This window comes from Acanthaster planci, linkage group LG02, assembly GCF_054643075.1.
Source record: "Acanthaster planci isolate LZ-2023a linkage group LG02, COTS_SCS, whole genome shotgun sequence".
In the NCBI taxonomy this organism is placed as follows: domain Eukaryota; kingdom Metazoa; phylum Echinodermata; class Asteroidea; order Valvatida; family Acanthasteridae; genus Acanthaster; species Acanthaster planci.
In genome coordinates, this window is record NC_141778.1 from 3184122 (window position 1) to 3199746 (window position 15625).

The 15625-nt window shown below is 42.7% G+C and overlaps 1 protein-coding gene across 1 annotated transcript in view; it reads right to left on the minus strand.

The window, feature by feature from the left end:
• Window positions 1-256: 256 nt before the first annotated feature.
• The window catches only part of pi4kb (phosphatidylinositol 4-kinase beta), a 31859-nt gene continuing 16490 nt past the window's right edge, over window positions 257-15625 (minus strand). The window contains exons 3-15 of the mRNA XM_022227736.2: window positions 15380-15497; window positions 15015-15274; window positions 14119-14300; window positions 13714-13804; window positions 12764-12903; window positions 11332-11565; window positions 10624-10785; window positions 9640-9822; window positions 8779-8910; window positions 7685-7818; window positions 7276-7408; window positions 6810-6930; window positions 257-5641 (exon numbers count right to left, since the gene is read on the minus strand). Of these exons, the coding sequence (XP_022083428.2) occupies window positions 5454-5641; window positions 6810-6930; window positions 7276-7408; window positions 7685-7818; window positions 8779-8910; window positions 9640-9822; window positions 10624-10785; window positions 11332-11565; window positions 12764-12903; window positions 13714-13804; window positions 14119-14300; window positions 15015-15274; window positions 15380-15497 (2078 nt within the window). The 3' untranslated portion in view covers window positions 257-5453. The remainder of the gene's footprint in view (window positions 5642-6809; window positions 6931-7275; window positions 7409-7684; window positions 7819-8778; window positions 8911-9639; window positions 9823-10623; window positions 10786-11331; window positions 11566-12763; window positions 12904-13713; window positions 13805-14118; window positions 14301-15014; window positions 15275-15379; window positions 15498-15625) is intronic.

The window sequence follows — 15625 nt, forward strand, 5'->3', positions numbered from 1 at the left end:
TTGATAGCTTACACCCTGACCAATTAACCTCAAGGGCGCTACAGGTTAAAGATCAAGGTGAATGTGGGTATTACCCCAAAAAACCTAACTCAAAATACTAGACATGTCGGCTACTTGCAGAGCCCCACAAAAACTCTGAATTTGACATAAATGGGTACAGCTGAAGGTCCCTTCCTAGCAATGCATGAAGGAGAATTCATGGGATGAGGGGGAAATCATATGTCAAAAGTAAAGGAAAAGATATTGTTTTCAGGCATTTATGTTCATATTTGCTGTTCGTTTTATTACAAATGGCACTCTGTACACATTTTAAGGGTATGACAAATCTGCTATACATGTAAACATTGACCTAAACAAACTCCATGTCCACATACAAATGACATTATAGAAGTACAGCTATTGAAGCCTTCAGAAAAATGGTAGAACTAGAAATGAAAGGACATCTACATATGGATCCAAACATTGAATTTCAAAAAGGAACAGCGTGTAATGCAACAGCCAAGATAAAATTTTGAGAAATTTGTGAAGTTTGGGGGAGCAGTAGGGACGCTGCCAGCTGTCACTGCTGCAAAGATGTGAGTAATAAGAGTCTGTCTCTCTGACCAAAAAAGGAGCAAATACACTTCCTAAGCTATTGGTTACCAGCTGAAATGTCATATGATGAACGGTGTGAGTGACTGGTACTCTGCTGACTTGTGCTTGCCACAGATTTGATATGGGGAGAATGACAAATTACACAGGCAGTAACCTCAAGGTTTAACCCTGAGGTGTCCCCCAAACCCGGTGAAACCTCATAAATATTTGAAGCTGCTTCAAGAAATTGGGTCCCGGCTATTGTTATTGCTGTGGCTGAAAACAACAAGCAGGCTTATGGAATGCCACAGCCTTAGCCACTCCTCATAGACGCATGTGTTATTCCTATCCCCAGCCTCTAAATGTGGGCTTGTTTATGCACCTGCTTACACCTGCACATGCCATCTTAATTGAGGCTACTAAGCACTTGCAATCCAACAGGAGCATTTCTCTGAAGAAAAAGTGAGAGATTGGGTATCATTTTGCAATCAATTATATTTTCCCCAAAGAAATTCAACTTAGCAATATTTGTTCAATCTTTTTCATACTGGCTATGGCATTAAGATGGTAACTGGAGAAAGCTCTCCGGCATCTAAATATTAAATGACTCCCCTTTTTAAAAAAGTGCACATCCTCAAGATTACAAATCCACCGTGTATAATCATTTCATTAAAACTATAAAATGTGTGATTTATTGATTGGCTTAGAGCCAGAATATGGGCACTTGTGCAGATTGACTTCTGTGTTCTTGTTCAACTCAAAAATAAATTACAGTGTCTTCTACAAATCACATAAGAATCATACAATACATAACATAATGACAACATACACTGTATATACTTTCACTTATTATGCTCCTATCATGCAATATGCTAAGTGGCTATTATTAGCAAAAGCAGTGACTTGAGGAAGAGACTACTCCTGCTAAAGGTTAAAGGTCAGCATTGGGTCATACCACCAGCTTGAGCTGTGTCACTGGGTCTGACAAAATCTAATAACCAAAATTCAATCTTATGTAATGACAATGTATAACTTTTTAAGCCATGCAGATCTTCATGACAACCTGAGGTCAAGCTTTCCGGGTCTGGCTGCGACCCATACGCCAATGTGCAAAGAATTCCCAGGTCATTTCAACAATGATTCCCAGATCATTTTCTTTCAACAGGAAGGGTTTTTTAATCACTTTTGAGGCCTCCTCTGAAATCAAGATAGCGGGACTCACACTTCCCTTTATAATTCACAATTCCAATTCAGACAAATCAGACACATAAGAATATCTGACTACACATTATTCACATTTCCTATATGCACAATTTTTTTATATTCACATTACTGTTTCCACGGTGATAAAAATTTCACTAAACTACCCAAAAAGATCCAGAGAGACTTCATTTGTACATTCTTGCATTGTTTTGGCTGATACATTTCTTTAACAATTTTGCAAACAATCTTTGCTTTTCCTACAAGCAGGCACACAGTGGAATTTGACGTGTCATAAATGTCAAAGCTGTAATGATCCATAACCATGCCACTGTTTTAAGCCCATGTCGATATCTAGAGAACACCTTGCCATGTTTCCTTCTTGCGAGCTAAAAAATCAACAGCAGCAGCACTTCTCAATTTTTCACAGTCACACTCGCGAGTAATAGTGCTGTAGTACAAATACTTGTAACCGAGTACTCTTTTTCTGCAACCGAGCTCACACGCACAGAAATGAGACATGAGAGCCACTTTTGAGTTACAGGCCCTGAAAATGATCTTGCTCCATGGAAATCGATGGGAACCCTTAAATTTTTCAGCTCCACAATGTCCATTTTCATCCGGATGCCATCCAAAAAGCTTGGCTTGCTTTCCAAATGCAACCTTAAGTGAAATTACTGAAAACAAATGGCCCTTGTGACTCATTTTCAAGGAAGGGGGGGGTCACAAATGTACTTGACTCCAGCACTATTTTACAAGATCCAATACCCACCTGTTGGAAAGAATCACAAACATGAATCACCAGGCTGGACATTCTCACAAGTTTCCTTTCCAATTTTTTTTCAAAATGAATTTTCAGTATGCCCACCAAAAAACAGGATTAGCAACGGCCTTTGCCTGTCATACACCTGCAGAGGAAACCAGTCATAGCACACTACAACTTACAAAAATTGTTGTGACTGGTACCCTGACTTTCACATATTTTTGGACAGTAAAGCCCATTAGCCGAAAATATTTCCGGACAGTAAAGCCCATTAGCTGAAAAGATTGCATGGAAACGCTGCAAAAATTTTTGACATGTGGAATAGAGACTTCCCTCTTGAATTTCATTTATCACTCGTTTTGGCACAGACAAACCTCCCCCCCCCCGAAAAAAGAATAGCAACATTTGCAAAGATACACATACTTTCAATTTCACTAAATGTACTATTTTGCCAATTCTTCCTTTTGAAGAAAGGGGCACTGCATTGTTGATTGTCTCTCTAAGCAACTACTACGTATTTTTGCTTTCTTGAAACCTCTGTTTCAAAATAGCAAGGCAAGACAGAGGAATCAAGACATTGCACACGCAGAACCCAGCTGCCTGCCGCCTGGGAAAACTTCTGCCGGAATTCCCCCCGAGGGCGCTTGACCCCCCGCAGGCCACCGCCAAAGTTGAACAGCAGATACAGTTTTTGAAATGGGCTTCCCCATGCAGACGAGAAAAAAAATCCCCCGATTTTTTAACAAGATTCTACCCATAGATCATTTGCCCAATTTCTACAACATGCCTACCTGTTTTTTTCTAGACGGCTTTATATAAAATTAGCAATTTTTTATGGTACACTTTTTACATATCTGAACAATTTACATGCAAAGTTTAACAGCCTATTTGAGGTATCACAGAATAGGAGGGTGCCATTTGTTGGGGTAAAACCTTTTCTGTTGACTCCAAATTTTCCCACTTGAAGAAGCGCCCTCCCATTACATCCACCATGCTTCAGACAGGCTAATGATGTGCCCTACGTAATGTACATGTACATCTGTCTATTTACACAATGGCTCCAGTTCAGAGTTACTCCCTCCCTGACAAGATGATGGAAGAGTCAAAGGTCAAATCTACTGGATAACTATTCAGTTTCAAATCTAATCTCACATTCAGTTTATCTATAAGTCGTTTACAATCAAATTTAGACTCAAACCAAACCTAATTTCTCCAAAGTTTACACAAACGCAGATTCGTGAATTCAAAGAAACTGATTCAATGAAAAAAAATGGCTGAGAACTTGTATAGAAATTGTGAAGCGTTTTTCACTGCTCAGTTTGAAAAAATTTTTTTTTGCAAAAACCCTCTCCAAAGGAAATGACAAAACTGCCCGATAAGCAATAAAATATGTCAGGACAGCTACTACTTACTGGCCATTTTTTAGATGTGGCAAAAACAGCACTAATGGAAAGTGGATGGCATTTGGCTTGAGTTTGTTCGGAAAACCTTCTCCAAATTATGGTGCAACTTTGAGCACACTCAAGTGTACTGGGCTACAAAGAACGGTTGAATTGGGTTCGATTTCATGGAATGAGAGTCCTTTTTAAAGCAGGACGAGGAAAGTCCTCATGAATTTGTAGCCACAGGAAATACCCCGTTGCTGTCTGCTGAGGGTGGGATATTTACACGTTTAAACCAAAAAAAGTTCCAAATCTGTTTACAGATTTTCCCAACAGGTTTTAAACGGAACCATCCCTTTTAGAAGTTTGACGTTTTGATAGATGAAATCTGGTGTTCATTTTTGGTGTAAACGAAACCTGTAACATACTGGGGTTTTTTCCCCTTTCGGCATCCAGGCACTTTTTGAGAAAAAAGTGGATTCTAAAACAATCTACATTTGTTGGGCCATATACATTGTTAAACCATATAATTAAGCATATATGAAAACACCGAGGTAGGCAGCAGCCTATGTAAAGGGTTGGCTAAACGTTTAAACTGTCTGGGAAAGTTTTCTAAACATTTTTCAAATTAACGTAAACTCCCACCCTTACTACCTGCAAACATTTCTTTCTTATCAGTGAGCCTTCAACCTCAGCAATTCATAAAACTGGACCGACGATACACAGCAACATAAATCTACTTCCGAGCTGTGCATTTCAGAGATCACAACCTGACCGTGCTATTTACAAATCCGCTTTTTTCAAGCTGATATTCCATGGCACAAAATGCTGGTAATTCTTCTCTCAATTCGAAGCCAGTTGGAGCTTGCCAAATCGACTGAACTATAACTTAACTTCTGAGGTACCAGAAAGCCCACCTGCTTCTCGGTCAAAGCTGAAATCAGCGGTATTTAATGTCCACACGGAATTCCTGGAGTGATACAGACGTAGGTGAAGTTTCGGAACTGGGAAGTTGGGTGGATACGACTCAAACTAAGATGAAAAATAGAAACTGAACCTTTTCTGTAACAAAGCTGCAATGGGTGAAGCACGCTGCCATTCGCTGTTTCTCTGCACTCCTGTGGCAGATAAATTGGCTTCTTGCAAAAACTTTGGCAAGGAATGCATAAAAAACAAAGTGGTAGAAGTATCCACTACTGAGCTCTAAAAGTTACATCTTATAGAACTTGATGCAAATTGCAATTCACAATACGACGACTCCCTCTGTGGTCACTTAGAAACTCCACAATACATGTTTGGCCCTGCTGTCGGTAAAACGTCTCCAAATGCATCCAAAGTTGCCAAATGCAATCACGATAACAATAGCACATCCGCATAAACAGAACTGATAACTGTACACACAAAAACAACCTCCACTGTCTCAAAACCACCTGCTGAAAACCTGCAGGCTCCAACCTGGTTAACGCCCAACAAGCTTGACAATGTCTAACAAGTGATCTAGCCTTTGGAAGAGACCAGACGATGGACGTGCCCCCTCAGATGAAGATGCCGTTGGTCAGGTACTGGAAGCCGTCGTACAGCCGCGTAGTCAGCGAGTGCATGCTAGACTCCACCATGTTCTGCGTCCACAGCTGCAGCTGTTCCTCCGTCAGGTTGGTGTGGAAGCGGTCGCGGAACGCTCGCACCGTGCTGGCGCCCTGCTTGAAACACGTCAACTGAGTGCCTATGCCAAAAACAGGAAACAGGGAAACGATACTGGAGTATCTTTGAGGTGAGCACATAACCGGTTTGAAAGTGTAGCTGCAATGAATTTTTCTTAGACACAGTTATGCTTCAACTTTGTGTTCTTCTTCAACGCATGAAAACACTTCTGCATTCCATTCGGTTAAATGCATTGAAAAGTGCACTTTTTTAAACAATTAATGTTGGGTTGGGTTGGGTTTGGTTTATTTCCATTTATCTTGTTGTGACATAAAATTACATCGGTTGATGCACATGGTGAACAGTGGAAGCTGGCAGAAAGCTACTCAGTGCTTGTACAAGGCCAGGGCCCCATTATGTACATTTGAATACAATGAGAAAAGATAAGTGAGACAAGAAAAACTAAATAAAGATAATTATTTCAAAGAGGAAAAAGGGCGTAAGTATGACAGAAAATACTCAGAAACCAAAAGAAAAGAAGAAAAAAAGGTTAATCTTGGACATGTTACCCATGCTTTCCTGAACAACCGAGCGAGCTGTTGCTGTGAAGTCATCTTAGGGAAGATATAGTTCAGTGCATAGGTTTCTCTGTTCAAATTGCGAACCCAGAATCTACTTACTGAAAACATTTCTGAGAAAGAGATTAATGCTTATTGCTGTGCACATAAACAGCAATAAATCAGCAAAGGGGAGAAAACTGAATCCAGCAAAATCTCCAAAATGTAAGACTTTTTGTGTATAAACCAAGGTAACATTAAGGCTCCTTTCTGAGATGGCATCACAGTTTTGCTCATAAATATGGAAATACTAATTAGCATAAAGACAAAAAAGGCAGTAATATACCCTTTGAAGTAGTGAAACAAAAGTTGAAAATAAGGTTGACCAAGACACAATGGTGCATTTAACCCCTTAACAACAGGATTCTTTTGACCGCAACTGCTGGGCTGTGGTATGCCCTGAATGGAGGGCTTTGTCCATCAGCAGGCCCCATTGAACCAGCAGCTGCATGGTGAATAGATTGTATGTGTGGTATGCACTAATGCTCACACAAAGGTGCGGTAGTAGCAGTCCTCCATAGCGAAGGGGTTAAAGGTTTGTACTGAGACAAGTTGATTGCAGCTGCCTTTTAAGGCTGCCTAAACACTAATACCAGTTAACTCATGATTAAGCTGGTTTAAAATTTAACTAACCTGATTGAAGGACTTCAACCAGTTGAACCAGTTTATCTTGGTGTTTCCTGGCTGCTATCAACCCTTGCAGCATCAAGATCTTAAAGTATTCAAACATGTCACTTCCAACACCACCCATGACCTCGAGAAACAAAAAACACAAGGAGGAATTCACAATCATTCAATCTCTCACATCGAAGGTCGGTGAAGTGTCCACCAGACCCAGAGATGAAAGGCGTCCTTCAACCCATTTTGACTTGGCTTCCCACATGACAAGTACAGGAAAAATGCAAAATTGTAGCCGAGGTCACTCAAGGTTTACAGTACATCAAGGTTTTATGAGGCTTAACAGTGTTCTGTATGGTACATCAGAGGAAAACCTCCGGTTGCTCCTGGTTTGATGTTACTTTCTTCCCTAACAATGCTCAGCTTTTGCCCGAGTTTACAATGGCTTTAATCCTAGCTGTGGGTGGTTGGGTCAACTCACCTCGACGAACTCGGGCGTGAGTTTGAAGTGGGACGCCTCAAAGCCCAGGTTCCGTGGCGAGGAGGACAGGATGAAACCAAAGTCGATGTGGATGATGTGGCCAGTCGGGTCCAGCAAGATGTTACCGTTGTGCCTGGGCGTGGAGAAACAAGATGGAGAAAGAATTCCGTTCAATTTGTTGGGGTGACAAAACTAACATTTCACTTCAGTGGGCAAGACACTAAGGCCTGAAACCATGAACAGACCAAGAAAGAGAATATAGTAAAGTTGTGGGTGGAATAAAAACTCAAGAATGACGTGAATAAGGGCTTGAAAACAACCGAGATATGTGGTCAATAATCTTGGAATCGCAATAACTAATAAAGGACAGCTGATAATCAATAACTAATGCTGATAATTGATCTCTCACCGATCCTTGACTTGAATCAAATAGCAGACCAGGCAATAGGCAGCGCAACTCTGCACAAAGTTCTTCTGTGCAGTCAGGAAACCCTCGGTGCTGGGACCGCCAAACTCATTGTAGAAGTAATTGAGCAAAGACACCTGAAAAGTGACATCCAATAAAGGAATGGTCAAACTGTCTGAATAAAACTAGACCGAGTGTTTGTTGGCTGTGCTGTGCATGGGGTATTGAATTGTTCCCGAAATGTGTTTTGTCTCGGTGGAAGATCTGTGGTTACTGAGTATGAGCTTTAATCGAGATGTTGATTTACAATCAAACTGGCAGGTTTTGGTAAGTCAAGCCCTTTCCAGAGACACTGGTACCAGCTAAGGTATTCTAAGTTCTCATTGGACAAATTACATTGAAACCCAACACTAATAATTCTGCAAATGTCTAGTATGTTCATGCCCACATCACCGTGGTTAGCGACCCAAAGGCTTTGTGTGCATGCACACATCGCAGTGGTTAGCAACTCAAAGGCTTGTATGTTCTTCATAATTTTCTGGCACAGATTAGCCACTGTCAGTGATTGTGATAGATACATTTAAGAGGGTCACAACAAAATGAGGGTAAAGTCTCATTCTGCTCCTTCCTATTTTGAGGGTTCAAAGTTGTATTAAATGGAGGTCAATTTTGGGGTTGTGTAATGTTTGTAGAGTAACCCGTCTCCTATTTCATTCCAAATTTTTCACAGGATCATAATTTTAAAATGTCATTTTTCAGCAATTTTGATGATAGGATTATTCGTGCCTGGTCAGAAACGTTGAAATAATGTTGGAAACAAAGACGCAAAGCTGCCAGAATAATGTTGTATTGTCATCTTATACTTCTACCCCAAGTGTTCCATGTATATGCCATTAGAAAGCTCTTTTTCTGGTGAATTAAAAATACCAAAATTTCAATTCTTGAAAATTCCGACTTTCAGCTCATCTGATGACAGATCACAAATAGAATTTGGCTCATTGTGAAGCCATTGTTTAGCAAAGATGGCTTAAATTAAGTTGTATTTTACTTTCACTTGTGTGATGGCGTCCTTTTTTTCTGAAGACAGTTTATCCCACCTTGCTGTTTTTCTTGATCTGGTGCAGGGAGACTGCATTGATGATAGGTTCAATCAACCCACTATTGCTGGAGGTGACCACAATGTGGGAGGGGCGGACCCAGAGGGGGACGTGCTCCTGCTTCCAAATATTCTGCACGAGGGCAAGCAGACAAACACAACACCTTCTCAAAGTTGTAATAATCTAAGTTCATCAACCTTCAACCATCCCAGCCAGATTCTTCCAAGCGTATCACAAGATTTTAAAGTAGTTCACAGGACTGAGAATGGTAGGGCCCGGGCAATCACTACTTTACGTGAACTGATGCCTCTGAACAGGTGGAAGTACACAGAAAGCCCCACTAGGTTCTGGCACAGAGGCTGCTCTGGGATTCACAAAGGCTTTTACCATTAGATCAGTTCTGTAGCAGCTGGCGGTGAGTGCGATTTGATCTCTAACCTTTCTGGTACCCATTCATATTCCTGAATGGAGAGAGGCAATTGTTCTTGTTTTAAGTGTCTTGTCTAAGGAACACAAGCACAGTGGCACCTCAGGGGTTCCAACCCATGAACCATTGTCAACGGGCAAAAAAAACAACAGAACCACTGGAACGTGGTACTCTGCTATCCATCCACCACAAACAACAAATAACATTTGATAATCCATAAAACTGCCATCCAGTACAGTTACCACTTGCCGATGGTATTACATTGAGATCACCAGACAGTCATTTGTGTGGGTGTAAACTGTGAATTTCTGAAGAATTTTGAAAACGGAAAATCTTGAAAGTCCCCCCGGGCATACATTACGCCGCTTCAAATTAAACCCGGCGGCATACGATTGATGTAATGTGGTTTGAGGCTTCAAGCAGTCTTGCTATACCTGTAGTTGCTTCAGAAGCTGGTACGCCAGCAGCTCTAGTCTCAAGTCATCGCCGCATTTGACAATGACCGACAGCAGATGCCAGTTGGGCAGGTGACCGTAGGGTGAGGACTCCCGGATCCGTTTGACCTTCTCCTCCCAGGGTTCCTTGAGGGCTGCTGCTGAGGGGTCCTCTGGATCTCGCTGAAGGGTTTGGAGGAAATTGAAGGAAGTCAAGTAAAACAAACCTGCTTGCAGTGTTCACTCTGCAGAAATTACGGTGGAGTGCAGTTTTGTTTTTTGATGGGCGAAGTTCGTATTAAAAAACTACATGTTCAAAATGAATCGTGTCATTGGTCGGCATGCTGGGTCGGCCCTTTCAGGGTGGCTATGTGCCGACTTGCACACAATGAACATACTTGAATTGGCTGGGCATGAGATGCTCGTTTGTGAACAATAATACTTTTTATTAACTATCAAACTTGCTTATTTTCAGAAATGATTGAGAGAGTATTCTATTAATTCAATTTAACACTTGTTCCAAAGTTTACTAGTTAAAGAGGAAAAAATACCGTCATGAGATCAATCGTTCAATCTAAGATCTCCTTACCGCATGAACCAACATCAGAAGATGTTTTTTGGTCACATTTTGTGCAATTCAAAGGCCAAAATCTCATCACATTCACAAAAACCAACAGATCTGTTTACATTTCTAACACCGCAATGAGCAACTTCACACCAGTTCTGAAGAAAATCTATCTCTCTAGCTGGATTTCTTTTTCACTTTTCAACCAGATTTTTCACCGTTAAGTTGTAGCTCCCCACTTTTTTTTCCTCATGTTTGTGATTGCAAGCTACAAAATGCTGGACTGTATTCTCTGCATGAGGCAATTTCTGTTGACTGCTCAGTGCAACAAGGCCAAACAGATTTTTTTTTCCCCCTGCTTAAATCTGCCACGCCTGGCCGAATTAGGGAAAGGGTTGATCAACGAACAGGTTTCAAACCTTGAAGTAGGTGCTGGGCGCGGTCAGGTATTCCGTCAGTCGCCGTCGGACATCGCCCGCTGCGATGTAGACAGGCTCCTTGCTGTCTGTGCTGGTGTTGCTGTCATGTGACATCTGTGAGATGGTGTCGCTGGAGCCATTCTTCTTGGAATACTGGTATTGCTGGGGCAATATAATCATCAATAAATACATTTACTTAGTCAAGTGTGACTAGAGTGGTGGCTAAACTTTTATACAGAGTGTGGAATTCTGTATCAACATTTACCAAATTCACCACTCGCAGACGGTTTTAGGTTTGGCAGATATTTTAAACTTTAATATAGGCATGATATGGCAGCCAACTTTTAATCGACTGCCATACACCACAAATAGTGATTTGGTAGAGTCATTTGAACGGTAAGATATTTCTTAGTGTGACCTCATATTAGTCAACACTCAGGGTGTCCACAGAGCGATACTTGCTACCACAACAAGCCATGCGGAGTGGCCAAGTTCAAGTTCAGCACACGGTCTACCTCTACAGACTTGGCAGATTTTGTGTGGGAATACAAGATAAATGTTACATCACAGTGTTCGGAAATTGGCCAGGGTGAGTTGAAGCAAGCTTGATGTTTAAACCTGTCAGATGTGCCCCAGTATGCAGACAGTAAAATCATGTTTACAGGTTTCTTTCGTGTGAAGTGGTCACACATGGGTTCCCAGCCTTACCTGCAAGATCTCGTCGTCCTCTTGTGACCAGCAGTCATGGTCCACGTCGTTCAGGTGGTAGACGGAGAAGGCGCCCGGTGGTGTGTAAGAGGACTGGTTTTCACTCAGGAAGAACTTTTGAAGGTTCTCTTCTGATTTGGTGTAGCGGAGGGTGTTCTCCATGATCTTCTGAGGGAGTGGGGAGGTGTGCTTGTTGTCGCGTTCTAAGACTTCAACGTAGATCAGGTACGGAGCCTTTAACAAAGAAATATGTGGTGCGGTCAGGTGTCAATGCGAAATGATCAGGTGGACTCACCAACATACAAATGCACTGTTAACTGGTCGGAAAGTATGGGCTAAAGGACGGAAGTGTTCCTAACCATTTTCAGTGTACCAAGCACATAAAGCACTTGCGGATTCACAGACTAATTCCCAACGTGTGCGGCAGTCATATGTGTGAGTAAGAACATGTTTGCGCCTTGATTTCATTGCTAGTACGGTGCGGGTGTGAACAGCCAATGTGTGTATACACAATGTACCGTACCGCGCCGCTACGCTGTGCCGGCTGCTGCTGCACGCATGGGGCTCACGCATGCCGTAGAAATTACATGTATCGGCACTGGCGTGGCGCAGACGACGGAGTGGTGGAGTAGTGCAATCTTGTATGTTTCCAGCATAACTCGTTCACTAAAAGCAAGCATTTGAAAAAGGTTTGGTAGGCATTTATTTTTTTAGTACTTCGCAGAAGGTTTTCTTTTCTTTTCTTTTTAAGCCATTCTTAGAGGGAAATTTTGCAAGTTCCGTTTCAAGCAGTGGATTCCGTTTCAAAGTGTTGATTCCGCGAATTCCGTCCATTTTCCGCGATCGCGGAAAATCATTGGCCCTATATTTGTTCATATGTAGTTGAAACCGCATTGCTTCAAAACAAGGTCAATCCATGATTCCATGCACCCTGTGTCCTATTTGTGACAGAAATTTCATCCTTAAAGAAGTTTATGGATTTTAATATTTTCATTCTGCTGTTGGGCACCTGGGTGGAGAATACCATAAGCATTTTTACATTACTAATCAATGAGACGATTCCATAATAAAGTTACATTACTAATCAATGAGATGATTCCATAATAAAGTAAAACATGGCTTATCAGACAAAGTGAGACTTTTTCGTGAATTAATACCCTTGACAAAAGCCAGGTTAGAAAAAAAAAAAAAAATTTTACAATCGAATTGCTTTACAGAATTCTTCACCCGTACATAAATTCCTTAAACCGAGGGGTGGATGTAGGCACAGTTTTTATTTCACTTGGCTAGCATGTAGAGATCATGAAATGCCCACGTCGTTTACAATATGATCTTGGAGTAGATCCGTTTATATGTCTGTGGGTGTTAAATCAAACAGTCAGGTGCCCAGTCTAAATGCAGCAAGGATGAAGTAGACACTTGATGCTTTTACCTTGTCCTTAGAGTTGAGCACCACCCCTGAGGAGTGAGGAATCCTGACGACGTGATAGTCAAACTCGGAGTGAGTAGGCAGCCAGATTCGAGCCGGAAGGTTCATATTCATCATGGACAACTCCGCCAGCAGTCTACTCGCTGTCAGGGAGAGGGTAAAACTCAAGAAACTCAGGCCTCGCACCACTACGTCGTATGTGTTAACTATTCTGCTCAAGACAACCTCCAAAGACCAGCTACCTTGTGATGTGAGCGTGGATGACTAATACTTAGCTTGTGGCGGACGGGGAGTAACATGACTTTATAAGCACACTTTGTAAACTGAGGGCAAGATCAGGGAACGACAACAGCGTATGTATAGACCAACCAAGGTGAATGTCCCTCAAATACCAGAAGGCTTGACCATTGAGTCACTTGTCTTGTTATCATGCCCTAGGGCCTGGTTGCATCCCTGTTCATTGATAGCCCTTTTGTTACTTATTTCAGAGAGAACAACACTGAAAATACCAGCAGGAGATGGCAGAAATTGTGAGGGTAGGGAGAGAGGCAACCAACAACAAGAAATGTGAGAGATGATGGGATTTCGGTTCAATAACGGTCATTTGCAATGGTAAGAGACAACTTTTAACCCCTTCGTGCCGAGATGCGGCTAGACACGCCGTAAAAATTGAGATCCTCAGCCCGCTTTTCAGCTATTATTCTCGGTCCTCGCTCGAGCGAACACGGTGAAAGAAGGCAGACCCTGGCTCTTGCATATATGGTAATTGGCCTTCGTGTGTTGCCCAGAGATGAAAAGACCAAATTTGCAGGGCCACAAACAGAGAATTTGCAGTTTGGCAGGTGGCCTTTGTGGCCAAGTGAGGCTGGAATTCTTGAAGTCGGCTTTCGTGCGAAGGGGTTAAGTGGTGGAACTGTAGTCATCGCTCGAACTAGCCCTGATTTCATGCTTACTTCTCATCTCCCTGGTTGGTAGTCCCTGTAGCCGGTTCCCAATAGCCATCAATGCACTGATGAACTCCAACTCGGCGGAGAGTCTAGGGGCCTGTAAGAAATCAAAGACCAACATCAAGCACTCGGCTACATGCTTCAAACTCCGACACAGCCTGACATGGCTGAAGTGAGGATCCTCTTACACCCAATGAAATGCTAACAAAACACAACAATCGGTTTAGTCGCAATGTGCAGTGCAAGCAATAAATGCCAGCCATTTACGAGCCGTCTCCGAAGTCATCTGGAACAAGTTGTGGTCAAGCTGTGGACAATGTTGCAGGCACAAGTTGCAGTAGTCTTGGCAAACTCCGAGTTACTGCCTGGTTAATGTAACATTACCCCCCGTGGGCCAATGACGGCACTCACCTGACAGTGGCATTCCTGCTTGGGCAGGTAGCCCCCCTTCATGACCTTCAGCACGTTGACCGTGTTGTCAAAGCAGGTGCAGCCGCTGTCAAACGCGTGGCCCGATGACAGGTCGCCCATGGAGATGGCCGACGAGGTGCTGTTAACACGTCGCAGAGTACCTGTCGAGACCTGGCCCATGACTGCAACCAGAGCAAAAAAACCCTCAAAAATGTACAAGTTTTGCTGGAAATCATCCCCTCAGTTTGACAGGCTTTCGATCTGCACACTGGAGATGAATACTACCATCTCTGGCTCCAAATTAACACGGCTTTATGTTGCTGCCATAAAAACGTAACCCATTATGAGACAAAATTTCCAAAGTCAGGGGCCCAGTTACAGCCAGACCGAAGGCACAGATGACAAAACCAGAGGCTGAGAAATGGCCTTACAAATGATCTAAGTGAGCTACAACTGTTTCCTACAATCTAGTAGAACTCGGCTTAGGGATGGCCTCGCAGCTAGAATGTAATCACCGAGGGTATATCACCTTACCCCAAGCAAGCAATCCTGCCTAAGGTTTTTCAGGGATTCCGTCGGTTGTGCCCTGTCACCACTGCATTCCATGGAAATAGATACTTACAGTACATGTATGAATCATTGGTTTTATTCCTGAGTGTTAAAATGAAGGGTCAGGAGGGCTCCAAGGGTAAGCGTGTAAGGTCTCAAGGTTGGAACAAGATTGTACAATATGTGAAATGATAGAAGACTACAGGAACAACTGATGTACATGAATCACGACGGATGTGTGGCCTTGTGGTTAGGATTTGTAAATGTTCACAGCGTCCAGGTTCGAATCCTCCAATGGAGCATCAGATTTAAGACAGAGCATAAGAATACACACAACTGATACGTACAGCATGACGCATCTGACCGTGACCGCGTGTGGGTCTTCTTCGTTGGTGACAGCACGGTTGTCGGGCTGGATGGTGCGTTGCCGACGCTCCCTGTCAAGTCCTTCTTGGACCCTTTACTCGTCGGTCTCAGCTCCTCCGAGAGGATCTGGTTGCGCAGCCTGGTGCCCCGTGAGTGCTTGCGTGACTGCACCCCCGTGTTGTGCATGTAGGCTTCCAGGAGCCAGACCACGCTCAACGAGAAGTCGATGCTGGATTTGCATCTGCGTGCAAGCAAAAAGTTTAGCGGAGAGTCAGTTTGGATATATAATCACTACACACTTGGGGTAACTGCTCCAATATTAACGTGCTACATAGCAGGTGCTCACCTGTGGATGATGTAAGGCTTGAGGACCTCTGCTAGGTCACTCATGCTGAGATAGATGTTGAGAACTTGTGGCAAGTAGAAGTCAAAGTCCGCCTCGTCTAAGCTGAATAATTTATTAGCTGTGGGGTAACAATGATGGAATTTTATTTGGACAAGTTGTTGAGATCGACTACACGCATGAACTGCACTGACCAGTAATCAATATCTTGAGAAGGTTGTTGTTTCAACAATGTAGTTTCAATGGCAT